This window comes from Fopius arisanus, unplaced genomic scaffold (assembly GCF_000806365.1).
Source record: "Fopius arisanus strain USDA-PBARC FA_bdor unplaced genomic scaffold, ASM80636v1 scaffold00021, whole genome shotgun sequence".
In the NCBI taxonomy this organism is placed as follows: domain Eukaryota; kingdom Metazoa; phylum Arthropoda; class Insecta; order Hymenoptera; family Braconidae; genus Fopius; species Fopius arisanus.
The window spans coordinates 218,974-246,929 of NW_011887760.1; the positions used below are offsets into that span (position 1 = coordinate 218,974).

At 39.2% G+C, this 27,956-nt stretch overlaps 1 protein-coding gene across 1 annotated transcript in view; it reads right to left on the minus strand.

The window, feature by feature from the left end:
* cut (homeobox protein, cut) overlaps window positions 1–27,956 on the minus strand; it is a gene marked incomplete at its 3' end in the record, with an annotated part of 80,230 nt that overhangs the window by 31,787 nt on the left and 20,487 nt on the right. The window contains 1 exon segment of the mRNA XM_011301266.1: window positions 11,600–11,797. Coding sequence (XP_011299568.1) covers window positions 11,600–11,797 — 198 coding nt within the window.

Genomic DNA, 27,956 nt, shown 5'->3' on the forward strand with positions numbered 1-27,956 from the left:
ATCCAATCGAAATAAAATTCTTTTTCAACAACAAATTAAATAGGGATGATGTATAAGAAGTTAATTTAATTATCTCAATAAAATTTCACTGATATAGATAAATTCATCTGTTTAATCAGCTTGTCACTCAGCAACTGTCACGAATTTTTTGGTATTGCGATTGAATTTTTTGATCGCGGAAGGATTAGTGAATTAATTGGGTTAATGATTTTATTGGTGGAGTTATTTTGATTTGCAGGAGGCAGTGAAAAATCCGGGTGACATTATGGAGTACTCTTGTTGTCAAGTACTATCGAGTACTGATGTACACAATTTGATGTTAAAAGTGAAAAATCAGTGTTTTGGTGGCACCTTCCACGTCGTCGAGTGGTAGAGAGTTACGAATGGTAGAACAAGGAGTACGTAATAATAGTGGTTCAGAGCCATCACCGAAGGGTGAATATCGATGGTGAAGAGAATGGGAAAACAGTGGAAAAGTAGATTTTCAAACTACTGAATTGTTCACATGACTTCTCCCCGTGATTTCCAAACAATATTCCCTTACTTTCCAACCATCTCCCCCAATTAATCTTTACTCTTAATAATGTCACTCGCTCCAATTAACCTCGAGAATATTGTCTGATTTCAGATGGAAATCGGTGAATGATGGTGAGGTAAAAACATAAAGAAAGTTGGATGTGAAAAATAAATCAATTGATGGTAGTCGGTCGCGTGACAAAGTCCCAATGGTGTGCCGGTTGGTGTGACAGTGAGAGAAATGACCAGCCACTTATTTACATAGTCGAAGGCAAATCGACGCTCGGGACGACCTATAAATGTCTTGGCCGTGGAACCTACTGCTTTTCTGATTGAATTGTCCATTCTGTAAACTCAAAATCTTAAAATAAAATCACCAGCAACGCGCCTCCACTGCTTTCAATAAAATCGAAAAAAAATCAAATACTTGGTTACGTTCTAAATATTCTCCGTAGAAATATCCCATCAAAATATCACAAGAAATGAAAATTCAAATTTAGTATAGTACACCAATTCTCAATATTTTTGAATATCATTATTGATTCATTATTGATATTATCATTCATTATTATTTATCGATTAAATGAGATTAATAGTTATATTAATTTATATTGTTCAATGATATTATAACGCATGACTGCAATAAATATTATTCTCAGTGATATTTAAATATAATACCAAATACTTGAATTTTAGTTTGAGAATTTTCCATAGGAATTATTGACTTCAGTTGATTCATTGTTTTATACTTAATTCGCGCGAATGATGAACTTTGTGGAAATTACATGATGTGGAGATGCCGGAGTTTTTTTTTTCAATTGTTGCTCGGTGCAAAAAAAAGGCAAAAAAAATTGAATGGAAAAGTCAATAGTGATCGACTAGCATATGTACGCGTTTGTGTGACCTATAGATTTTCCCTTTCCTTTCTGTTATATTGTCCCATTGGTAGTAACATGTGACGTGGCCCGATCGCTTCAGCTTATGTTTATTTCAATGCGGTTATAGGTTCTAGGGACGATAGGCCTAGGTTAGAAAGTTCGAAAGACCTCAGTCGACTACTCCGAACGCGTTCGATCTCACCCTTCCTCATTATTCTTTACCCACCCCCCACTTTTCTCTCTTTTTTTTTTATTTTCTTCGACATGTACACGTCTTCGTTGAACGATGTATTTCATCGAGGCCGGATATCGTAACGTACAGCGGCTCGTTACATATCGTTAAAACAGAATTCAAAATCTCGAGCAGAATGTGGTAAAAGGGATGAGAATACACGATTGAAAATGCCGATATATCAGAATCCTCCGACACTGTCGAGAAATTTTCTTTTTCTGGACGAGCGAGGGAGAAAGAGAAGAGCATTATAAAATGAGGGAAATTTTCACGACGTCAGATGTCGATAATATCGGCTGATAATCCTAATTATTCGATTATGTAAAATATTTTCATTAAATTCCATTCTAGGACGGTAAGAAAAATTGATGAAAAGTGACATTTACTGTCACTCATATTCATCAGTTATTCCACACAGAAGTATTGATAAAAATTATAAAATCACCTTTCAAGTCAGAAATTATGCTGACTAATGAACTATATATTTTAAAAACATTAAATTCTATAACTCACCAGTTGCCTCAAAACCCGCTAATCCCCAAAATTTTTTTGAAGATTTCCAAAAAAAATCATTTTTAAATCTCAAGCACGATCGTCACTAGCCGCTCAACGAATTACAAATGAAACTGATATACACTCATACACCCGGCGAATCGTGCCATCAGTACTATCATCTCGTCATGTCTCTCCCGTTATTTTTCATTGCTTACTAAACCCATAGACGAAATCGAAGCAGTGGTGATATCAGGATTGTCTGAAAAAAAAAACTGACGAAAACTGTTCGAAATGGCCCGATAACCCCTGCCAACTTCCCCAAACAAAAAGGCCCGATTATCACCAATCGGTCATTGGCGTCTTTATATTTTTCGTTCACTATCGTATTCACGTGTATCTCTTATTGATCCATTCGTTGATTAAGTAATAATAAGAGTAATGAAACTCCATCAGTTTATATTAAAACCGAGTAATAATGAAGCGCCTTGATGAGAGTAGATGTTGAAGGGGAGGAGATGACTGACTTTATCGAAAATTGATGAATAAAATTCACTGTATTCACGGATTGATATCGATAATACGACACACTCTCCGATTCAGATAAGGGTATTGACCCGATTGGGTGAGCAAGGGTCGTGGGTCGTAAGGCGTTATTGGCCCCATTTTTATCCACTACTTTATCATCTTCATCAATAAAGAAATATCACTCGATGAATGTCATACATACGGGGAATTACGATCATTCACTCATTTTGTTCTCTCTTCTATTCACCAGCTGTTCTCTATCGCTCTCTCATATTCCCAAATAAATCCGCACTGAGAAAAAATCAAGGCACCAAAGAACTTGACTAATCCAACCAACCAACTCAATTACCACAACCTCGAAAAAATGAGGAGAAAACTCACTTAAATGATAATTATAAATCGTAAATAAATCTCGCGAGTGAATGAAGAAAAAATTGATGAATTAATTTCGATAATGAAGAATGGATTTACAATTGAGGAATGATCAATAATTACCCGGGAATGTTGGCCAATGGTGAGCTAAAGGGGGAAGTTAAAATACGCAGGAACATTAGTATCAAGAGAGGATCGTGGTTATTCTGGGGTCTAGCCGCAATCTGTCCGCCAACGGTTAGTTGGTTTGCTACCTTGATGTCCAAGTTAAACTGTGTATATATTGGAAAGGGTCAAGAATCCTGGACATGGTGCTATCCTTTGGCCGTTTAGTCGAGACCAATGGATACAACAATGAAAACGGACTCTCTTCCTCTTACGTTATCGGTTGGGGCGCTCGAGCGTGCCGGAAATCAAGTACAATCCCTATCTTGAGACTGACTGAGGTTACAGGGGTGCTCAATCAAACTTGATGGATGTACCGAATTTTCGTGATGTAATATTTCGCGATTGATCACCCGAAAAAATCATAAAAGAAAAAAATAAACCCCAAGTTTTTTGCAATTTTAATTTTATTACTTGAATTTATCAAGGGTGAGCATCACTGCTGTCCAACGAATTAGCAGTCCTTTAGAACTGTCTACTAGTATTGAGGGTAGGTTTCCAAGACAAACCCTCGACAAATCGAAACTGACCACTGTCTCCCTTCCACCCCAACACTCAGAATACACAACTCGAAAACATCCCCTAATCCCATTTCCCCTTCCTCGTTCGTAATCACATCAAATTTATAGATCGTCTCTCCTCCCCCTTGAAATATTCCACCAGAATGAGCAACTTGCAAACAGTATTTTCCATTTGTACTCGGTAAAATGCATTGGAACCGATGAAAAGTTGCCCAAAACTAATAGGACGACTTTCAATGCGCAGGCGTTTAATTAAATTAATTATATGCACACCTCTCGTCTGTAATATAAATTGTGAGAGAGATGGTGACTGAGGGGGTTTGGCAGTGGTATAGATACTCTGTGGGGTGGGCCATGGTGAAGGAGGTGGAAAAGTTGGTGGAGGATTGGGGAAATGCCACCAGCGAAGCTTCTGCGATCACTAACTTTGATAGTTACATTTTCATTCATCCATCCCAAATATATTTCCAGCTTTTCATTATTATATCATCTATACCGCGATTACACATTTATACTCGCTAAATTTTACCACCCACTGCTGAAAAACAATGCCAAAGCCAAAAACCGAGGGCAAAACTTTTCTCAAAACACTCAGATGTTTATTCGTATAAAATTTAATGGATAATATTAAACAATGTATCTCAGTGGTATGGACTTACTTCACATACCAAAATTGTATCATTCAATCGTAATTAGATTGGAAGTGATGAGTTTTTGCTGCGTATATCACATTGGCCCGCGGGGTCAGGCCAATCCTCACACCGCGATCCTCACATTGTATAACCAATGAGAAATTCGCGGGTATTCAGATTTTCACTGTTGTATTAACCTTATTAATTATAATAATAATACACCGTTGAATTCCCCCGAGTGGGACATAACCCACAGGGTGATTACAATTCAGATGCTGGTGTTTTATTTTTGATAATTATAACGACGAAAACTGAGGGTAGCGCTGTGATTATTCTCGATACTATTTGCACTTTGTACTTTGTACGGATAATGTATGCCGTAAACAAAAGGAGAAGTTGCCTTTTCCCTTTTATTTTCCACAGAATAACCGCCAACTTTCCACCAACTGAGGCGAACGGACTCGGTCCTTGGGCACAGCAGACAGCAAATACATTTTTAAATAAGAGATCCTTTTCCTTTTTTTTCCCCTGCTTTTTTTTTTCTTTTTTTTTCGGGCAAACCTCTTTTGCACAACCGCGCATCATTCGGTCGCTGGGATTTTCGTCCCCGTATCGGGAATTATCCTTTGGTTTGTGCATTATCCTTCGAAAAACCGTTGAGGATGGGGTTTGCGCGGGGGATACCGACGGCCAGGGTAAAAAGCATCAAAAGGTAGGCACGGGTTTTTGCCGTGGAGGCGAGGACGAGAGGAAAAATAAAAGGGGAATCGTTGGCTGGCTTGAAGTATAACCCAAACCACTGTCTGACTTGCGATGGGGATTGCTACTTAATGCGGAAAACCGAAGGTATTTCTGCAAACGCAAGTGTAGGAACGACAGCTGTGTATTGGGAGTAGATGGAGATGGGGCATTTTACTTTGATAAATTATGTGAGGTCTTGCAATGGCTCATAGACTACTCACATATACCTTTCAAGCTTGCTCTCTCTCAATGGAAATAAAATGGAAAATTTTAAAAAATAATGATTTTCACGCACTGTGACAATCGGTGGTAATTGCAAATTCATTGGATTCGCTTTGATTGGAAATTGTGAGAATTCCACAGAGGAGAGTGTCGTCATATTCATGACATTATGAATATAAATGCAATCATTAGAGTAAAGAGATGGATGGCGGACAGTTGGCACAAAGGAGGGATTAATTTTGAATATCTCACATTTATACCTCTCCAATTCTCCGTCGTTTGCCAATAATACGTTAGTCACCAATGTAAGAGAACACAGATGACAAAAATATGAAGAATGACACTGAGAGATATTGTACAGCACGAGGAAGTCTGTCTGCAGTGACGACAATCACATTCTCTCGTTTATTATAAGATCTATGTGAAAGATATTTCCTTGAATTCTGTAAATAAATTCACTTATTTTTATCATTAAAATCCTCCCCACGACGAAGTGTAGATAATTGTTTATTTATCGATTTAGTTGGTTAAAAAAATTGAATTTGGGGAGAAGAAAGAAGTAAATGAAAAAGTGTATGAAGAAAAAGGAAAAAAAAAATGTAAACCAAAAACCGAGAGGAGACCATCAGACGTTGCGATTCAGCTTAATAATCACGTTGGCCGGAAAAACGGAAAGCATAATCCTCAAATCTTCTTCCCCTCATTCTCTCTTTCTCCACATGTACCTGAGGGAAATGAACGAGGAGGTGGTGAGGGAGTGAAAGAGGGTGAGAGGATGAGGTGGCAGATGGGAGGGTGGCATTTTCTCTCTTGTCTGGACGACGGAGGTAGTGCGATGGCCAGGCCACGAAGGCGAACCCCAGTGAATCAGGGGGCGGAGTGAGGATCCTTTCACGATGTGCACACGCGCAAGGCCCAACTCTCAACCCCCAATATATCCTGACAGTGTATGAGTCGCTTCACGGTGAAACACTGAGGATTGATATTAGCAGGCACACGGAATTTTTAACAAGCTACCCCCGTATACGCCATCTCCTACCTTCCTCTATACTTTTTTCATAATAGTCGTTTCGTCCGCGAAAGCGAAGCAGAAAAGTTATGAATCTAATTTTCAAGCGTATTTGTGCGATCTCCCCCCATTTCTCTTATATTCCAGGGGGGGGGGGGGAGGGTTGACTTTTTTTTTAGTATCGTTTCTTCTTTTCTATCGCTTGCGTGTCCCCTCCACACCACCCACTGCCCAATCTCTATCTCTCGGGTCTCCTCTGGTAATAAAGGATGCCACTCTTCGTTAGCCCGGGCTTTTTATTTGCACAGTGAGAAATTTGGTTTCAATTTTATTTTCATTTTTTTTTTACCAGCTAGCCGGCTTTTATTTTTCACAAACTTTCCGGGGATAATTAATTTTTGGTATTATTGGAAATACTCGGTTTGGATGATCAGCCGTGAAATATTGAACGGAAGTATTACCTGTGGAAAAATTGGTAATTCGTGGGGAAACATTGGGTCATGTTGGGTTAGTCAATTACTTCGACGAGTAACTGCGGTTGGTGTTTATTTAGGTGCACTTTTTATTACTTCGTATATGTTCGCAAGTTTTCACAGATGAAACTGCTGAGGAATTTTCTTTTGTCGGGAATTGGGTGATTTGACGGTAATTTAAAATGTTGGAAATCACAAAGTTAATACTAGACCGATGCGCTTTTACTGAATGGTGTATTCATTCGTCGATTTTTAAGAAATTCATTTGGTCCAATGGGGTTGGAGAGGAGATGGTTGGGGTCGAAGAAAAGGGGAGGATAGTTGCCGGAAACTACCTTCGGATATCCTGGAACCTTTTACCGGGACGGGGTACCAGTAATAAAGTCATAAAATGACCCTTCCGTTACTTTGCGAAAGTAACGGTTTTTATCGGGGCAAAAGTTTTCGACTTCAAAGGGACAATGAAGGGATTAAAAATTTCCCGGTCGTTTGAGGTACAAAAAAAGGGGAGGATTTTTATATTTATGGAGAAAAGGCTTCACCTCGGACACCACGTGGTCAACAATAACCTTAACGAATTTCACAGTTAGATCCAGATGTGGGGATTTTTCCCGATGCAATAAAAATAAATATTTTCAAGGAGAAGAATGTGCACAGTGTGCAGAACGTTGGCAAAAAATATACAAAACTTGGGACAAAAAAAAATTCAAGACCAAATATTTCATTTTTTAATTTTCTCTCTCCATCCAGCCCAGTCCCTTTTACACGGCCATTCCTCCCTCTTGAACCCTTGCCACGAGAATCCTTTTCGATGAGTTTCAAACCCACAGGCCCTCGCAAAACCACTCCACAAAGTCGAAACATTTCATTGTTCAAATCCCCGACAAACCAAATAAAATGATTTTCCTCTTTTTCCTCATACCACCTCATAACTCATAAAAAAATCTCCTCAAACAATACTGTAACACTTTCACAATCTCTCCAATAATTCCCACCCGAAATTCTACATTCATAATTTTTGTCCATTTTGATAGAACATGTGTCAAGAAAAATGTATTTATTTCTATCGCTCAGAGCAATTGGTTTTTGTAATTTATCAGAAGGCCCTGGTACCAAAAAGATTATCGTACTCTTCCAATTCCGCATATGACATTAGGAAGATTGAGTAACTCATTATCGGAGAAATAACAAAGTACGTTTCCATATTTCATTTAAAATAGTTTGACCCTCAGAAAAATAATTTTTGTTATCATTGCCAGTTGACATGAGTCTGAATAAGGAATGTGTTGCTGCCCGGAGTGTGTTTACCAACCATATAGTAATAATCGAAATTGAAGGAGATAATATTGAGGCAAAAATCGAATGGCTTATTAGTGTTATTTCTCAGATGTATGTATTTCTGATAAGGAAAATTATCAATTTGGCGTCGTGAACAGTGTTTGTCGCGATTTTATTATCACCCGAATGGCGCACGTGCCATTGCGCAGTCTCGATTCAGCTCCTTATCGCTTAATCATCAGTAAATCTCCCTATCAAGGCAAATAGATGGCCTAACACTGTATTTATTATTGACGTTATTATCATCATGGCTGACTATTAATTACTTCATCCGGTAATTCATAATTCTTGCTAATTATTTTCTAACTCCAAACACCGAGGGATGAGGCGATTGATATTTTTCATTCTATACCCTTAAACTATATCCCATGCCATTCAAATGAACATTATATTAATTATTTCCGTGTTATTGTCTATAATTTGTTCCCCCAAACTGGGGGGCCAGGGGTATTCTGGTACGTTCCAATTGACGATATTGTAAGATAAAAAATTGATAAATTTGTTGGTCCGTTAATTTGAATAATGGATAAAACAAACTCGATTAACTACCACTTACCCTTGAATAGATCTAAAATTCTCGCTATTAACGCGATATCGATGTAAATGAAATAATAAACTTTAATGTTTATTCAAAGTAGTGATTGGCGCGGGTCAGTTTATTTTTCTTACAACCTGCGGTAGGTACATTAGGCCAATCTTGTTTTGAAACACTCGCGATTCGTATTTGCCTTGGCAGCGTGCAATCCCCTCGTTCGAAGTCTCATATACCTCGGGGCTCGACAATCTTCACATCGCCGCTCACATTCTTATGCTAAACCCAGTGAGTACAATGATAAAAATAACATTACCATGATATTCTTGATTTAGAAACTCAAAACCATGAATTATCGAGAAGTACTTTGAAGTAGATATTTAAAAATACATAGCCGCTCACTAATGCCACAGGTTTGGCTATCAATTTCCGTGATAATTACAGCCGTACCGTTCATTAGTTATTTACTAATTAGTTTTCAATTGATTTAGACGGTCACGCATTGGGGCGGAAACCAAGGGTTTCATCATTTCCCGCCTTTTTCTTGGTCGATTGAATGAAACTTTGTTCAATAATATAATTACTCGTCCCCGCAGTAACTCTCTCTTTTCATAAAATGGAATAAAAGGTCGTTTTGTTTCACATTCTTTTCATTCAAATGGATATCCTCATTCGTTATTGAATCATCCTGCGTTATGCAGCGGTGACAAGAAAAAATTATTGAAATTATTCATTTTGAAATACAGATACGAGCGGACAAATAAAAATGCACTGATTGTTCTGTAAAGAACATTGCTGTACTTTGAAACGAAATGACTGGGCGGGAAGGAAGTCGATAATCTTTATCGGCGAAATGTCATCCTGTTCCCTCGATTTCCCGCAACAAATTACAATAATATCAAAGCGATGGGGGAAAGCCAAAGAGTGGTTGTCGATAGCTCAATACAGAGATTGTGTCATCCGGGGTAGTGAGAATTCTTATGCCGAGTTGGGAGATGGAGGGTAACTTGCAGCTAAGAGCACATTTTACGGAGAATGCAAAGAGGGATGAAAGAAGAAGATGAGTGAGGAGGGAGAAGGATTGAGGGGATTGACGATTATCGGTACTTGGAATTACAACGGACCAAAGGCGTTGAGCAAACGATTCACCATCAAGTGGTTGGGGAGATTCAACTTTTGCGTAACCGCCGCACTGGAGTCAAACTTCCATTCTATTGCCAGTGAGAGGAATACTTATTGAACTTGAAGTGCCATTTTCACCACTTTTTATTACTCTTCAAATATGAAAAAAAATATATATCTTTTTAAATTCTCCATTAGCAAAGATTTTGCGTTAAAGAGAAGGCTAATACACTGGATTTGACGGTTAAAAATCTACGGGACATATATTTATCCGTAATTTTTACGATACTACCGGACAAAAGGGCTAACAGCCGGTTAAGAGTACGTAACACCCAAGGAAAGACGTTAAAAGTAAACATACGACTGCTCTTATCCTCAGCTACTTATGCCAGGTGGGCACAGCAATATATTTATTTTTCAACTCTTTTAACCACCTAGAAAACGTGCCATTATAAATATCATTGAAGTATATTTAAGGAGCAAATCGTCGTATTAAACGGGGAAAATATTGGAAAGGGTATTCGAGACTGATAATATCAGCACGAATTAATGTCATTCCATCTACCATAACCCAATGGTTAATAGACGTACGATGATTCCCAATGATGTGTAGTATATAAATACACCAGAAATTCCGAGTAATCAACGTGAATCGTTGACAGTAAAATAGCGAGAAAACGAGAACACTCGATTATCAGTGAGTGTGGCTTTCTCAGCTTCTTCATCAGTTATTTTTTTCAAACAAAATATACCACCCGCCTCCCTTTCCCGTTGCCCAGTCAATTTATTTCCTTTTCATTCTCGTGATACCGTTTACGATTGGTTTCTATATCTTGAGGGTTTATTTTGAGCGTGACACAACGTTGTGGCAAATGGTCTCGCATTCACTTACCCACATTGAATATGTCTTTGATTTTATTTACCGTACAGACGTAAATGCGGACGGTATCATTGCCGGTGAAAATTACTCACAACCTTACTACCCACTATTTATGCGTACATATTTTTTTTAGACACCCATCGTCCACTTATAGCATCGCCAATTGTCGTTAAACGATATTAGGATTTATATTGAAATGACACTTTCCATCGCTTATTTAATATACGCTCGCTGTGTCCCGCATAAGTTTCACTCGTCGTCGCGGGTTCGTTGGTGTCGCATTCTGGGGAATGAAGGCACGTCCAAAATGTCTCCATCCAAAAATACACATGCGTGACTATTGAACTTTCATATACTGACATCGAGTGCAAGTAAACTGCATCTTTAATATCATTTGGATTTGAATTTTTATTTCCTGAATGAGGATGTCTGGGTTTCAGCGAGTATTGCGTTCAAGCTATGGATGAGAAGAGAAGAGTAACGATATAATGCAATGGTAATTACTGTGGTAATGCGGAATTTGTGGGTATAGCTTAAGTGGAAAATGGGAGGATTGTGCGAGTCAATCAGGGTGATAGGTTAAAAAGTGAATAGCATCTGGTAATACGTCGATCGGTATTCAACATCCATTGTTATATTACCATCGCCATGGTAGTTGTTTTCAGTCTATAGGTGTTTGTTGGTACAGAGAAGGGGTTGAATGTGCGAGGCGAAAGGGAGAAAGTGTTGAGCCCCTCTTGCATTTGCACACGTTCATGTACACGTTCCATCTATTGTATCTATGCCATTCATAGAGTAAATTGAAATGTGTGACATTGACAGAAATAAACCAAATAGTACTCCTCACAGAGTAGAAAGAAGTGGCTCAATAAGTGATACAAGAGTGTCATTCTCTCAGTACGTCATTTGAGGTAATGATGATTTTTTAATTGACAAGTGAATTTACCTCTTTATCTTTGGCTTGAAGCTCCTGCTCCAAGTTACTGTTGGGAGTTCTCCTTGGATTACTTTGATCATGACTTGTATCTGTGCTCTGTGCATTTTGGGACTTCTGCTGTTGTCCCTCAGTCTTAGAATTACCATCAGTCAGTGCAGCAAGCTGCTCCTTCAACGTGGTCACCTCGTTCTCAGCCAGCGTTGCTCTCTGCAATAAAATGAAAAAAAAATATTCTATTCAGTGAAAATTGTTTTGAAATTAGATCAGGTGATGAATGGTACATTGGCAGCTTTTATTTGGTCAAAGGGAAATTGAGATTAACACTGAGGGTTTATATGTCCTCCTAGTGAATTTACGATTAATGCGGCGCCAATATGGTCTACGCGTCTCAATCGCACTTTAAAATAGCCACTGGTCTTTCGCCACCGTCTTGGAAACAACATTTCGTCCACAGTCTATGATCATTTCCATCAACAATTCCATCCTGAATTCCATCCGCGAGACTTTGCGGTAACAGTATTTCCAGCGAATAGTCACAAACTTGAAATCAATCATAATGTTTGAGGCAGAGAGGGCAAAGAAGGAAAAGAGAGAGAAATGAGATGGGATTTTAAACAAAAATAGACTTAGGGAGAGGTTGTACGTATAAGATTGGAGTAAGGTTTCGCGGGGCTATAACTTCAAACGCTCAGTTAATTAATTCATATGAAATGCGAATATTTTAAGAACCCCGGAATATCCGAGATATAAAGAGTTTTAGCGGGGTGAAAACAAACATGATGAAATTTAGTGGGTGCATTCACCCCATTGGAAATCATGAATATTTTCACATGTTTATCGATCATTATCAGAGGAGGTCAAATAAATACGAACGCTCATCGAGCAGCTAATTGTTAGACGAATGAAAAGTAAGAATTGATCATCGGTTCAAACGTCAATCTCTTCCCAAAATGATCAATTATCGTTTATTTCAGTCGTCTTATTTTCAGAAGGGATTTGAAATAATTCACTTGATTGAAAGAGTCATTTAATGGACAGTATTGGAAAATTTGTCACCAGTTGAAATGGAGGAAAATCAGTTGAATATTTACGTGATTCAATAGTGTCTATACACCCTGATACCATACCACTGTTCAACCGGTCAATATGATTGAACATAAGTGCGGTAACCTGCCACGTGTCTAAAGTTGGCAAATAAATTTCATAAATCATATATGGAACTGGTTGAAACTATTTCTCCATTATTTCACCGATCACTCCCTCCCAGAAGTACAAGAAATAGCTATAAATCGTCCTTATGTCTCGCATTGATATCCCAAACATATTCAAGATATCAGAGCATTTGCGTTTGAAAAAAAAATCTAGTGCCACGTACAGCTTTTAGCTATAGACTATAAGTAATGTAATGACCCATTGTTTTCCGGCAAAAAACCTTGACGATGTTATCGATAATTACGGAATAATACGGAGAGCGTAAATAGGTATTTGAGACCTGTAATACGCAGCAATTCCAATTGCGCGGGGGGAACGGATGTGTATCAATAGAGACAGGCTAACATCCTGCACGAGAGTGAATGGAGACCATCATTCCGACTAAAATTCAATGAAATCATTCGATGAAAATTATCAAGTAAAATATCAAAATGTTTTATAAATTCTGCCAAATTACCCGCTTGAGTCGCCAATTACCTATCAAAATAACACAACTACTCCAAATAATCCCTCCAAAAATTACAACAAAAAATATTTCAACAAAATACACATTATATCGAAATATTACAAAATTATTGCTTAACGTACACAAAAGGAATCCCCAGCTCATCCGCAAATCCCAAAAATCGGACTACACTTAGGGATTTCGCTTTAAAAATCATTTAAAAAATAAAGAGAGCTACAGTATTTTGCCAGTATACCTAATACTTTTGCGCAGCAAACAATTTATATAATAATCCTTTCATTTGTAATATAAAAAAAAATAATATAATGATTGCGTAATATGTTTACATTATAGTATTTTGACTTGTAATATTTATTTTGAATATTTCAAGAAGTAATACTATTATTGAATAAAAATTAGAGCGATCACCGAGCGATCACCGAGTGCCCACTAATTTATATTTTTCCGAATCAATGAATAGTCATCCGCCAAACTAATAATTAACGATAATTTTAATTGACTCCAGATGCCGATTAATGAGTCGAACATATGTAGAACACATACACACATACAGATCTTGCGGACCGATTGGAATAACGGAGACTGGAGGGTTTGAGAAGCGCATGTGTTCGTCATTACCAGTTGGACGATGCTAACGTCTATCGTCACAACCACGTGGTGCATCTATGTACCCCGCGATGTGCATAGAAATGATAATATTACTCCCCCTCCCCCTCCCACCTCCAACCTCATCCCCATCTCTGATGGAATTAATCATTCTGTCGTTAATCTTCCAATCAGAATCTGAGGAATACATCAAATTATACGAGTTTCTCGTTATAACAAAGGAAAAATGAGAGGTGAAAAAAAAAATGGAGAACGATAGGGTTTCGTGACGCTAGACATTAGCCTCCTTATGCAGGGGTCGAGTCGATCATTACTCGGTGCTGGGTTTTTGGCTTTTGGTGCAACTGCAGCTGCGATTCTGATGATCGCCAACCAAAAGTTTAAACTTTTCGACAAATTACTTTGTACATTTTGCTTTTACTAGTGAAAGGGGATAAAAAGGAAGGATCAATTTGTGGGATTTCAAGGCATGAAGGCATGAGCTATTATGAATTGAGAAGAAAAAAAACTAGAATGAGTAATTCCGTGGAGTGTGCTATGAGGAAGGGAATGGAAAGGGAAGGGGTTCACAAGGCAGATAGGAGGCAGAGAAAGGAGACGGTGGATCAGTCGGATATGACTACGACAGTGTTATTTATATATATATTTTTTTTCGTTATACATTGAAGGGATGGTGGGTGCGATATTTCAAATTTTCTCATTACACCACCGAGGTGCGAATGATCTTCCACCTCGCCCCACCCCCGCATTCGTCTCCTCGTTTTCTCTATGGCGGTCCCTCTTTTTCCCCCCTTGTATATAAGCATTATACATGTATATAGACATCTATATCGTAACGCACCACCCTGTCCCTGTTAGTACCCCTCAATCACCTCACTCCTACACAACCCCCTGGACACCCCTTCTTCAATCTCACAACAGCCAACAAGAGTGAACCCCCTTGTATTCATTATTAAGATATCGACCGACGCGAGATCTAAAACCACATAAGTGTGAATATCACAATAATGGAAGATTTTCGAGGTGAATAAGACCGAGGAAGGAAAAAAAGGGTATCAGTGGTTACGTGTACTCGTTAGAATCAATCTCGTAATAATTGATCGTTGTGGGGTGGTGGTACAGATGGCACTCCTTGGTTATGTATTTTTCAGAGTTTTTTAACGGGTGTTTGATAATGGAAGGCAAAGGGGTTCGAACGCATCACTGCTGATATTTACAGAATGTCAATAGATCGAGGTAGAGAAAGGATTTTTTTTAGCGGAGACAAGTCAGTGAACGACAATGCCGCGGGCAATCCACTCTCGATTCCTGGGATGACGGGCATTGGATAAAAAAATGAAGACGGTCTTTGATGTTCTACTTTGTCTTAATGAAAAATTAAAGCCCCTCCTCAAACATCATTAGACACAAGCACCTCTTTCAAGTATTCTTCATTCACTTTTTTTTTTCTTCTACTTTTCTCCCCCGGTTATTTTTTTTTGTTCTTCACTCACACTTTTCATCGATGACTTTTTCCGATTGTAGGTGAAATTTGAGGGATGAGTGCATTCTTCTTTTTCAGGAAAAATCAGATCACTGACAGATAGATGACGTGACGGTGATTCAGATGAGTTTCATCGAGGGGATACAATGGAGTTGGTAAAATATCAAAATTGATAATACGACTCGTTCCCGGATGAACAATGGAAAGATTCGATGTGTGCCACACGGTCCGCTGGAATGCCCCCAGGTGGTGGGGAAATTCTGGTTGAATGCATATATTAAAAAAAAAAAAAAATTGGTATGAAGTGTATTGTGACAATTTACATGAATCGACAATTCTACCCGGATTGATGCTGCATCACCAGTTTCAATTCAAGCCCATGGTCAAACTGACATTCAATCAAATTACTGTTTTGTCATTTCAATTTTCCACGGTCGAACAAATGACAATGCTTCTCAATTCCAGAAGTCAATCATCTTTGTAATCCTTCTGCAGTGTAAGCCAATTGACTCGTGATATTGCAATCAACATCCAATCGGAATTAATCATCATTGTTCCAAATGCACACAAATGAACAATAAAGTTGAAAATTCGCTGTTACATAGAGTCCTAACAGCGACCATCCTAGACAATAAATCTGTCATTTATTCATATATTTTCAACTTGGAGTGAAAAATTCACAGAAGAAAATGCAAATGAAGAATGTTCATTGGAAAAATTGAAAGAGGGTGAGTGGGTATGAGTTTCCGTAGTGGAATATCTCTACCTTCGGCTTGGTACCGGCACAATGCGAGGGTTATATTTTTATGGGTACGCCGCGGGGTTCTAATGGCACCCCATGGCAAAAGAAAAAAAGCGAATAGAAAGCAGGGATTTGGGTACAGGCGTCATTGTTTCCGTATACGCGTACCGCACCCACAACGTTCACACGGCACTTCATCTCCTCGCGAATCGCCCAGAAAGTGGAAAAAAGACAGAAAGCATCTCCAACCCCCGGATGACCGCAGAGTTCGAACATTGGCGCATCGACGCCGAAAACTACCCCCTTAAAACTCTAGGTCTGGTGCCATTGGAGTTCGCCACTTTTTCATCTCCTCGCACCGCATTCTTTCACACATAGATTACAATATTACCCTCCTCTTCGAGGGTGTGAGCGCCATCCCCACGATTCTAACGTGAATACATACCCCCTGTATTTTCCTCGCGACTCGCAACCCTCCGAGTGCACGAGTTTTTGGTACACGACTGTAAGCCGATCCCAGCCCAACTCATATATCTATGTATATCCAGTGATTCTCTGATCGTAACATAAATTTTAATGATAGGTTTGATGAAAATATAAGAATGCTTGAATATTTACGATTTCACGTTATGTTCAGCGTTGATCTCGGACGCGTTAAGAATTCTTTTTTCAATGAAATATGAATATTCAGGGCAAATACTCAGCTCATAAAATCACTCTGCAAGATCGTATATTCATATTACATATGAATAAGATTTGATATTTTTTTTAGAACTCGATATTCTTGGTAAATCAAAGAATAATGAATGAAAAATTCCCTTCTCCCTGCCGTCTCGGACATTGGCTCCTCTCCTTATACATAACTCTCCATCAAATAAAATCAAAAAAGGGTTGGCAAAAGCGGTGGAGAGTATAGAAAAGGGTTCGTAGAACGATTTTGAAATATCCTTCTGCACTTTTGGCGCTTCACACTGAAAATCCTTTGATTCCCATCTTTGGGGTATGGAAGGTACAGTGGATTCGACATAGGCCTTCTAAAAAGGGTTTCGCCCCCTTTCCTCCTATTTGGCTCTCGTCTGCTCTTCCTCTGCCTCTCTTTTCTGACCCCTTTTCCCAGAGGTGGAAGAGGGGTGGCGTTGACTGAAGACACACCGCTGATTGGTACGATAAAAGAGAGAACAGCTGAGAGAGAGAGAGAGGTCGATAGGGGAGAAGAGGTAAAACACTAATTAGTTATCAAAGGACCGAAGAAGGGTTTGGTGACAAAATAGTAGGAGTCCCCTGAAACTATACCAACCAAATCCCCTTCTTTATCTCCCTTCTGTATTCTAGCTCGCTTCATCTCGGCCTGACGGTTACAACTGAGTGTTTCAGTGGCATCTCTACACCATCTCCTCCCTTTATTTCTCTGAACGGTGTCTTAATACTCTTGGGAGTGGCCCTGTATTGATTTTCGAATCATTAATTCTACGTCTAATCAGAAGGCCGTGATATTCGGTTGGTGGATGGTGCGGATGAATGTATTAATGGAGATGGAGAGTTGCTTCTGAATAAAGTGGAGTGAGAATCACATATCGTTAAGTGTAACCTCAGAGAATTCGAGACAGTATCTATGTCAGATTTACCTCAATATTACTGATATTGTGCAGATGGTCGAGCTTATGGACCACATCAATTCAACGATTGACGTGATTTTCACATGATCTTGATAAATTACGTTACAAATCTTAATCCCTCCTGTATTATGTTGTTATTAAAATGTGGGAAGATGTATAAAGTTATTTGCATAGCGCAGACGTCACCACGACGGGAGTGGATTAAGTAAACGGTTAAATGTCGGTTGAATTTTTAGTACTCACTCAATTTTTTTTTTTACCCTGTTTGTCCATAAATCACACGCTATTTCATTGGGATTTATTTTTCAAAAGTCTTCGTCTGTATTTTTTTCCTTGTGTATTTCCCCAATCGTGACGGCGATTAATATTTATCTCAGCTAATGTATCGAGAAGCAATTTCTCAGAGTCACATGCCCTTATAATCACGGAAAATAGAACGTTAATTGTGAGAATGAGTGAGACTGATATCACGGGATGATAAGTCATCCTCATTAATTGTAATTCCAGTGTGTGGCAATTAATGAGTAGATCCTACTGGAGCTGATGATTAGGAAGGAAAGAAAGTAGGGATTATTAATCATTAAATTATCAATAATTAATTTCGGCTTACAAATGTTCAACTCCCATGAGTCAGAGATTCGCAAATGTACATTACGCATTAACATTATAATTATCGTAAATAAAATAGGGCATTATGTATATTCGATATTCATTTGTGTGCGTGAGGCTTCCGGCAATTGCCACGCGTCCACGATTTCTGCTGATTCGGAAAAGCACGCGTTGCGCCAGTTAAGAATATGCGGTGAACACCCGAGTTTAATAGTGGAAAATTGAAAATTTTCTCAATAATGAAAACTCCCATCGTGGTTAATTCAATTCGGTTAATATCCCTACCCCCCCGTATGAATACAGTATCGAGGATTTCGAATATGCAAATTAAAGGCAATGAACAGAATTGAGGATTATACGAACGCTATCCGTGCAAAATATTCAATGTGTTTTTTTTTTACCTTTTGCTTCTCTCCTAAATGAGAAAAAATGATGGAGATAATGGAAATATCCGATGCGCACGTTTATAAATTACAACATATTTATAACGAAATAAATGACGAGCTACCTTAAACCTCCTCTGAAGCCGAATGATTTACGATATTCTCGATAACGATCAACACGGACGAACATCGAGCTGGATGAATATGTTTTATTCCATCAAAGTGAAAGAATTCACTTTGCAAATATTGAAAATTTTACTCCTAAATCACAAACAAGAGGTTGGGAAAGTTTTTCTCAAGTGCTCAACAGCGTATTCTGCGCGTTAAAAAAATCAAGCCATTCTATCAAATTAGATAACATCTAATACACGGATAAAAATTTTGCAATAAATTTTACCCTGACGTAGAGAAAAAAAAAGTATTTTAGATTGAAATAAAATATGAGTGTAAAAATTTCTTAAGAGCCAATATGCTAGACGATTACTAAACATCAGAGTAAATTCTACAAGCAATTTTTATCGGCGTATTGTCAGACGACCCAATTGAATATCTCTCGGTACACTGTACCCTTCATCTTCAAACATACGCTCACAATTCGCTAACAAAGTAAACACCGCAAAACAAAGAAATGTGAATTTCTCCCGAGTGTGAATGCCAGTGTATGTATAGTTTATCTGGTAACGAAATCAATGAGTCAGCGACGGTGATTTTATTACCCATAGGAGTTGAGTATCTAGAAGAAGTGGTGGGAGATGTTGGAAACACGAGGACATGGCCTGATCAGAATGGGATCAAAAATGGCTGGCCCGATACAAACAGCGCAGGCCATACAAATTTGTAATTACGTCTGAGTGTAAAAAAGAGACAAAAGAGAGAACAAAAAATAGATAGAGATAAGGGCGAGACCACAAGCGTCCAAACGCAGCGTTTGAAATCGTTTGCGGTGAAATCACCCCGCGTGACACAAAATCCAAAGCGGTGGGGACAGTGGGGGTGAGTTTGAGGGGTGTATTAAAAGCGAAGAAGGAAAAAAAGTGTATAGCCATAAACGAAGGGGTAGGCACTATATCGATTTTATCCGTGTTTTAAATTATTACTCGCTCATTGTGCCTCGGCATTCACGACGTGTATAACGCTGTACTGAGGGAGGGGTTCAGACTTTTTGCATATATCGGTCTTCTCTTTGCCCTGGAAGGGTTGCTTCTGCCCCCGGGGGGAGGGAGGGAGGTGGGTCAACAGGGGGTGGTTATATTAGAGGGTTGGGGGTTGAATCCGGAGTTTTTGTTTCAAACGTCCGGAGAAAGAGGGATAAAGAACTGCGGAAAAGGGAGGTAGACGCGATTGTTTTCTCTGGACTTGTTTTTTCCACGATTTAGGTGATCCTCCGACGTTTCACATTATCGATTTCAGTATTCAAAAGCTATGATTTGGGATAATTTATTTAACCATCATTTTTATTGATTTTCATGGTAATTTCGTGTATTTTATTTTTGAGTTGGACGTTGAGAGATGTGAAAATGGTTTCTGTTGAGATTTCAAGAGCACTTTCTCTCACTCTGTCTCTCTGAATCTCTGTCGAAGTAACGTTGTAGGCGTTATGGTGACATCGGTAGGAGGGGGCCACCCCTTTTTGGGGGGTGATGCTGGGTTTACTTGAATCAAAGGGTTGGCGCGTCAGCTTCAGCAGCAAGAAGGGGGTATGAAAGAGGGTGAACAGTAGGGAAAGAGACTGGTCTGACTCGCTTAATTATCTTTATCAATCATTAGAAATCCATCCGTCAAAGCTCCCACGATTTTATCGCGTTCTACAGTACCTCCAAAACTTATTCAAATTCACGTTTGAGAGGGATGATTGTGAAGTCAATGGAAAATCCCAAACTGTCTAGATGCGCGAGATCGATTAATGCATTCCCGACGGATTCATTTGGATACGAATATTAATGAATCCCTCAGATATTATCAAAACGTTTTTTGACACCTCGTCGTGTGATCTTTCCCATAGGCTAATTAAGAATCAGTTTGCATGAAGAAATTTAAATAAAAAAAGCGTCACGTTGAATGGGTGTGAAGAGGGCGAGGTAAAAATGTGCGAACGGTGATGCAGGGAATGGAGTATAAACAAAGTTGAAAATAAACTTAGGGGATATTTCATTCGGAAATATGAAGAAGACGCTGAATTATGGCGGAATGGAGAGGCATAAGTGATATCATGTATTCTTCCCTTCAGCCCTTTACTTAGCTAATTAGGATGCTCTGGTATTTCAACAGAGTTTCAACTCTTTGGACCATCATCAAGGCATCAGTTCATCAAACCGTCGACACGCAAAATCAGAGAGTCCCTTCATTCTACCCTCCAATATCGCCAAGATTCCGTCATCCTCTTCACAAGTTCGAATATTATCTCACAGGTGTATTAATACGTTCATCAATGAGATTAATTAGTGTAATAGGTACTCGGGGTATTTCGAATCAAGCATATGTATATTTTCAGAGTGTCGTGTTTTGAAATTAAGAAGATGGAGAATGGAAAAGTAGGGGAATGCGCAAGCGTCCACAAGCTCTTCCGAGACGAATCGGCGCAATTCCGTAGGAGTGGTGGAAATTCTGGAGGATAAAGGAAGGAGGGAAAAAAGAGGCATCAGGGAGGCAAGTGAAAAAGGGCAGAGGGAGAGAGAGATGGTTGGGGGAGGTTTGGGGGAGGTTTGAGGGAGGTTTGAGGGAGGTTCGAGGGAAAAGGGGTTAGCGCAAAGGTCCAGGATAATTACCCACATGACCTGGCAATACGTATTTCACTTTGATCAAGTCTGTGTTTTTCTTCGTTCGCTTATCAAACCCGGCTAACTCTTCCTCCTGTCTCTCGGCGTTTTTTTTTTCAACCCTTCTTTTTTTGAACTCATCTCTCCTCCAGTTTTCCGCTGTCTCACGTTCCTTTTCCCAACCCCTTACATCACCCAACATACATAGAGGATAGGTCTTTTGCCTCTTCCACTCTGGGACGTTTTAATTATTTTAATCCGAACCCCCGAGCGTCTAATTTTCAGTCTTGTCCTTGCTCTAATGTCCGCACCAATCTATAGACATTCGAGATTAAGAGGAATAAAGAGATATTTTCATTTGTTTCATTTGTCAATTATAATAAATTTGAATGCCCAAGGATTTCGTATCGTTTCGTATTCCAGTTGTTTTCATTTTCTACGGGGGGGAAAAAAAAATAAAAGAATCGTTCCACCTCGTAATTCTCTCATTTCCATTATGATTCATTGGTGGAACTCGAATGTGTATTGAGTATGATACTTTGCCACTGTATTGAGTATGTATCGTCAGTCGACACCACCAGGGGTGGGTGAGTTGGAACCACTCAATACCGATATCCGACATAAACCTCCTCGACTTTAGTATTCCAACTCTTCTGCTCTTCCCTCCCTCTTTTCAACCCTCTGCAAACCCATGTCTGCATGTTACCACCTATCTACAAACCATACGATGTTAGTGAGTGAAGGCAGGTGCATTCGAGATCTCCTCCAAGAGGTGAAAGAAAATTCGTTAACGACCCGATCTCCAATACCTCTCCCTCTATCCTCATCCTCTTCTTCTTTCATCCAATGACTATCCAACCACCTTTTATATCCCCTATCGATTATTCAACGAGCGCATGGGATGTAATTTAATCAGAGGCTCGATACTCTCTCTCTCTCGCGTCTCGAGGCTCGTTACCCCTTCAGTGTATGCATGAGAGGGGGCAAGGGGGAGGGAGGGCTGGTGAGAAAAAAAGTTGAAAAGAAAATTGACGACATTCGACAACCAGAAGTGTTCTAAAAAAAAAAAGTAAAAGGCGAACATAAAGCAGCAGATACTTCGAGTATGCAATACCCGTTATTTCTCTATCTCTATATTCACGCGATGAATTTATATGAAAATTTTATCGACATTAATACCAAAGAACTTGAACGGGGGGTGAAAGGGGGTGAAACAGAGGCCGAGGACACAAACGCGTTTGAAGGACTTGGAGAGTAGCGGTTGTGGTTATATTATTGTTACCTCAAACTTTTGTGCCTCTTTCTATTAATTATCGAGGATCCAATTTAATGAAGAGCACCAATAATTCTCGGTGCTTTTCTCCTCATTCTGGCCAGCGAATGAAGGACAAAGGGGAGACAAAAAGCGAATGTACAAAAAAAAAACCTTAAAACATTGAGAAAAAAAGTAAAAGAGTAGAATGAATGGTTTGAAACTCAGCGGCAAATAAGTTCTTTCACAAGCAGTGTGGGAATTATTTCTAAACGAGCCTAAATACCTTCGTCACCTTTTTTTTTCTCCATCTCTAATTCGCAATGGGCGAAAAAGCGAAGCTGAGGCATTGAGGACCAGCTAGTTATGCCTCATCATTTTTATTCGATTTTGTGTATTCACCGGTGGAAAGAGACCTCACACAAAATTCATCAACAATGGGAGTTTTAGTTTCTGCGTGAACAGACGAACCAAGAGAGGACCCAATCGCGCAAGACCCCCATAGAAGTGTCATTCAAGCCGGTTGGCATGTACCCCGTGATGGAAAGAGCAGGGGGTGATGGGGAGGGTACACGAATAATGCTATTCAAACTCATTGTTCTAATTTGTGCATACGATTAACACTGTACCATCCGGTCTTGCCTGGTATTTCTCTGTTTCGCTCATTGACGCCGCCGCTATTTTCCTCCCCTTATTTCAAAACAGGATAGACAGGTAGACCTAAGTCCATGGGGCCTATGAGATGTATTGAGAAGCATGCGCACGATTTTACCCTGATGTATTAAAATATATAGATATAATGGAGAAACTTGACAATCACCATTGGGTGTCTCGCGTTATATATACACCACCCGCCAACTCCTACACGAAATACTGGTGGAATGGGGGGGGGAGGGGGGTTTAGGGGGTAAAGAGGGGTGACCAGTACAAAGCGTGTCAATCTGGATACAATGAGCGCCATCTGACGCTCAATTAACGAGTTAATGCGGTACCGTTGATAATTAAACAAATACGTTGCAGGCGTTTTTTCAAGGCAAGGGGTTGCGCTGAATTGCGTCAGGTCAAATTTGATGGGCTCCAGTCTATGATCGATGGGAAGGGCATTAATGGATGGTTCAGTATTTTTTTTTTCTCTTAGCATTTAGGAAAAAAATCTTCTGATGATTTATCTAATGGAATTTTTTGCCTGCTGACGGCTGGTACAATGCTCCATTATTCTTGGATGAAGGAGTAATGAATATTTATCAAACTCGTGGATATAATCATCTAAATCAACATGTGGTGGCATTATTTCTCGATATTCGTCATCGAATTCGTTGGAATTGGGAAATATGGATAACTGCGATTATTTTGGGATTGGGTTGTCAAAGTCTTATGATTGTTCAAGCTTTTGAATATCTTTCGTCCGAGATTACATTGGATGAATATTTAAGGGAATTTGCTCTCTCTGTCTTCGCTCATGGTATTTGCGTTCATTGTGATACGATTCCACAGATATTATTCGCCAAAGCGGAAGCGGATGCGTGAAACAAATATGCGCACGCCCCAGGGTTAATGAGTGAAATAGCTGGTAGCGTGGATATTTAAGAGGACGTATTTTTCACCGATTGTTTTTTCATCAACTCAAGTTCCAATCTCCATTCTTATTTCATTCGTAAAACAATTTGATTTTTTTTTTTCACCCAATTCTCCTCATTCTCAAGCGCACGCAGTGTGAATGCAAAAAATGAAAAGGGGGGGATTGTCGTCATCTCAAAACGTGCATGATTGTTTTATCGATTTTTTTACATGTATTACCGAGATTATTGTTTAGCGGAATGGAGCGACAAGTCAGACTGACAGGAGGGGATAATTATATTACGCGGACAGTGACACGGCATGTGCCTATTCATCAGTCTGAGGTTTTTATGTACCCATGCAATTGTAGTTAGATATTGTGTGAATATTGCCCCCAAAGGAATTTTAAAATTTTGAAATTCGAGACAAAATCCCCGAGACCCTATTGTTTTTACTTCTTCCATTGTATTTGTTTTCTTATTGTCTGCCTTCGAAAATTGTGGGTATTCTTTGACTACTTTTGACTCTTTCAAATTCCATCTCTTTCCCATGACAAATCAGTGATTAATATGGCCAATGTAAATGTAATTACGTCTATCAATCAATTGAAATTGTTATTCCTCGTGGTTATGGAACTCTAACCGGCAGTGGGATTTTGTTACGAAATTTTTGTGAGAATGTAGTCGAATGTTCTTCAACATCTTTTGTTACGTCGCCAGTTGAAGGAGATGATAAAGAATAGATTGAAGTGTGAATTGCAAAATTCCTGGCGACATTAGATTCAATTACTTGGATAATTGGTATTGGTTTGAGATTTAAAATAAAAACAAATCATTCTGAGTCATTACATCGTGTGTCGAATTAACGATAAAACGATAACAAGCCGAAGGGAGGAGTAAGCAATATCAACTGTCGCGCAATCAAATTGTTTTGGCTTGTTTTCTGGATCATAAACATTAATATCGCATAGCCCCAAGTTATCACGCTTTGATACTGGCTATCAACTCGACGAATACAACAAACTTGGCTTCTGATTGCTTCCCCCTTTACTTCCCTTCAGCAGGATTGACTTGGACTGTCGGCACCGGATGCCACCTATCGAAAAAGTCCAACCGCCTACATACATTCGACTGCATCTCATTCAAACGAGCCATGTTATGTTCACGTTTGCCTATAACTATCTTTCATGCTCATTGTCCCATTCAAATTATCGCGTTCTTCGTAATCAATCGGTCGCCCCGTTCACTCTTCCGGTTACAAATGTTCATTATCACAAGCCGATACGATGAATTCTCCTCTCTATCGCATCAGAGAAATTCATAACAAACGAATGGTGGTTTAGTAATTCAATAACACAAAAACATTGATTTAACAGTTGTAATCGAGTGATTGAACGAGGCATTGAGCGACTGTGGGTGGTAGAACCATCGGATGAGTCAAACGGAAGTGAATCAAATGATTATACCAATTGATCACGTGATATTATCAATTTTTTTTTCAAGCCCTCATCCGTTTATGTAACGTCTTCAATCATTTTTTATCCTCAAGAAATCTTAGTCATGATCAAAATATTTTTAATGTACCTGAGATAATGAAAAGTAGGTTTACGACGTATCGTTAAAATTTATGATCAGATGAACGCAAGTAACACCTAATATCGTACCTATTATTATCGGGTTATTACACTTAATCGTCGAAAATCCGCGCACAAAAAAAAAGCCTAGATTTGTCCGGCGTCTATTTCAAGAAATTGTTGCATTGAAATATCGACTCTCAAGTGTCACATGCAGAACTACTTTCAGTGCCACACGTGTTGTCCCTTCCACCTCTCAGTATCCCCAATGAAATACCATCAGCCTGCTTGACTTGAAAATTCAATTGAAATAAGTAAAAAAAAAAAAACAAACGTGTGACAACCAATTATAAAATGTTCAATACGCGACAATGAAACCGTTCCATTATTTTTAGTGAAATAGCCTGCCAAATGTAGTTGACACGATCAATCATACGAATATAGAAAACCCATTGAAACAGAAAAAAAGAACGAAAGTGTTGAGAATGTGTTTGAAAAGGGGACTGTTTAATTTTAACTCTGAAATCGAGGGAACGGGTTTCATCGCTTGGAGAAAAATTGTTGGATTCATGCAACGTTCGATGGATGCCAGACAACTGGGAGAGATTGGGTCCTCATTCTGGGCCTCCCAGACATTCAAACGTGAAAAGAGAGATGGAATAACCATGGATAGACATCTGTTTGACATCCCTGTTTGTCAAGGCGTGACTCGGCACTTGCGTACCAAACAACATACAAAACATTTTCTCAATTCTGTACTATTTTCCACGCGTGGCTCTCGATGAAGGTAAAATTCAATCTGAGAGTGCAGTTAAACGACCTGGTGGAGAGCCCCATGATCGTCATATGATCGATCTATGAACTCCCATTCTCATAGGAAACCAATTACCCGTATGATTCGAAGACAATTGAGATACTAGAGGTGATGTAACAATTCGTAAGAATAAAAGAGGGTGTTGCAGATGTCGAAAGAGATGTATCATCATTCCCGATCGAGAGATGCGATGCCTCGTGAACCGGAAATTCAATGCACTTGAGGGTTTGCGAGAGAGAGATAATGAAAAAAAAACGGAAGTCATTGAAGAGTTGTAAAAACTTCTTTGACAAAAAATGACAAAAAGTCAGGGGCATCTGTTGCGTCGTAATGTTTTTTTTACAGTTTTATTGACGTTCAATCTTCCAAAAACATCGGAATAATTACCGTTCTTTCGGGGAGATTTTGAAGATTAAGGAAATGCCTCGACACATGGCTCCAACTCTTGAGAAAACATCAGCCACTCGTATCTGGCACTCCAAGATTGAATTCCCATATCCCCCTTTTTTTGGCGTTCCCCTCCCAAAAAATCTACACCAGAGTGAAAGACAAACCGATAAAAAAGAAGTGGAATATACGAAAGCGACATGGTGCAGCTGAGACGTATCGGTTGCACGTGGCATCTTCGAACCACAGTCGCCGTTTCGATCATTCGTCTAAGCCATTTCCTTTTTCATCTTCTCCACCTCACCATCCTCATTTATACTGCCCTGCATCACTCGCGACGCTTTTCTTATATTTTTCTTTAACTCCTCACTCTCTTTGCCCCCCTCCACCATCCAAAAACTAGCGTCTCATCCTCATTCAAAGTCGTGTATGTACGTGAATTTTTTTTTCACTGCTTTTTCTCATCTCCCTCTTTCCTGTCCGCACCCAGGGACTCGGCTCTTGTCGTTGTATACCCGTGTATCTAAAAATATTTTTATGGCGCCCCCGCTGTGATCCCTTTTGACTTCTCAGTGTTATACTGCTTCTGTTTTGAAGGCTTCACATGGCACGGAATTCCGATACTTGCTAAAGGAAAATATACTCGTCTTATCATTTTAAACGAGAAATATACTCTTGCAGATTTTTACAAAATTTTTCTCAATTTTCATAGTAATCCGAATTTTACAACCAAAATATTCGGAAATTAGGACGAAAAATTTTTAGAGGTCCATCCAAAACATCAGCGTAAATTGGGTAATTAGGCATTAATTATCTGTCCTGGTCCAAAACCTCTTGCATCTATTGGAAATCATCCAGAGTACTCAATACCATAAACCAAATTTTGATATCAGAATCCGGCATCATTGGT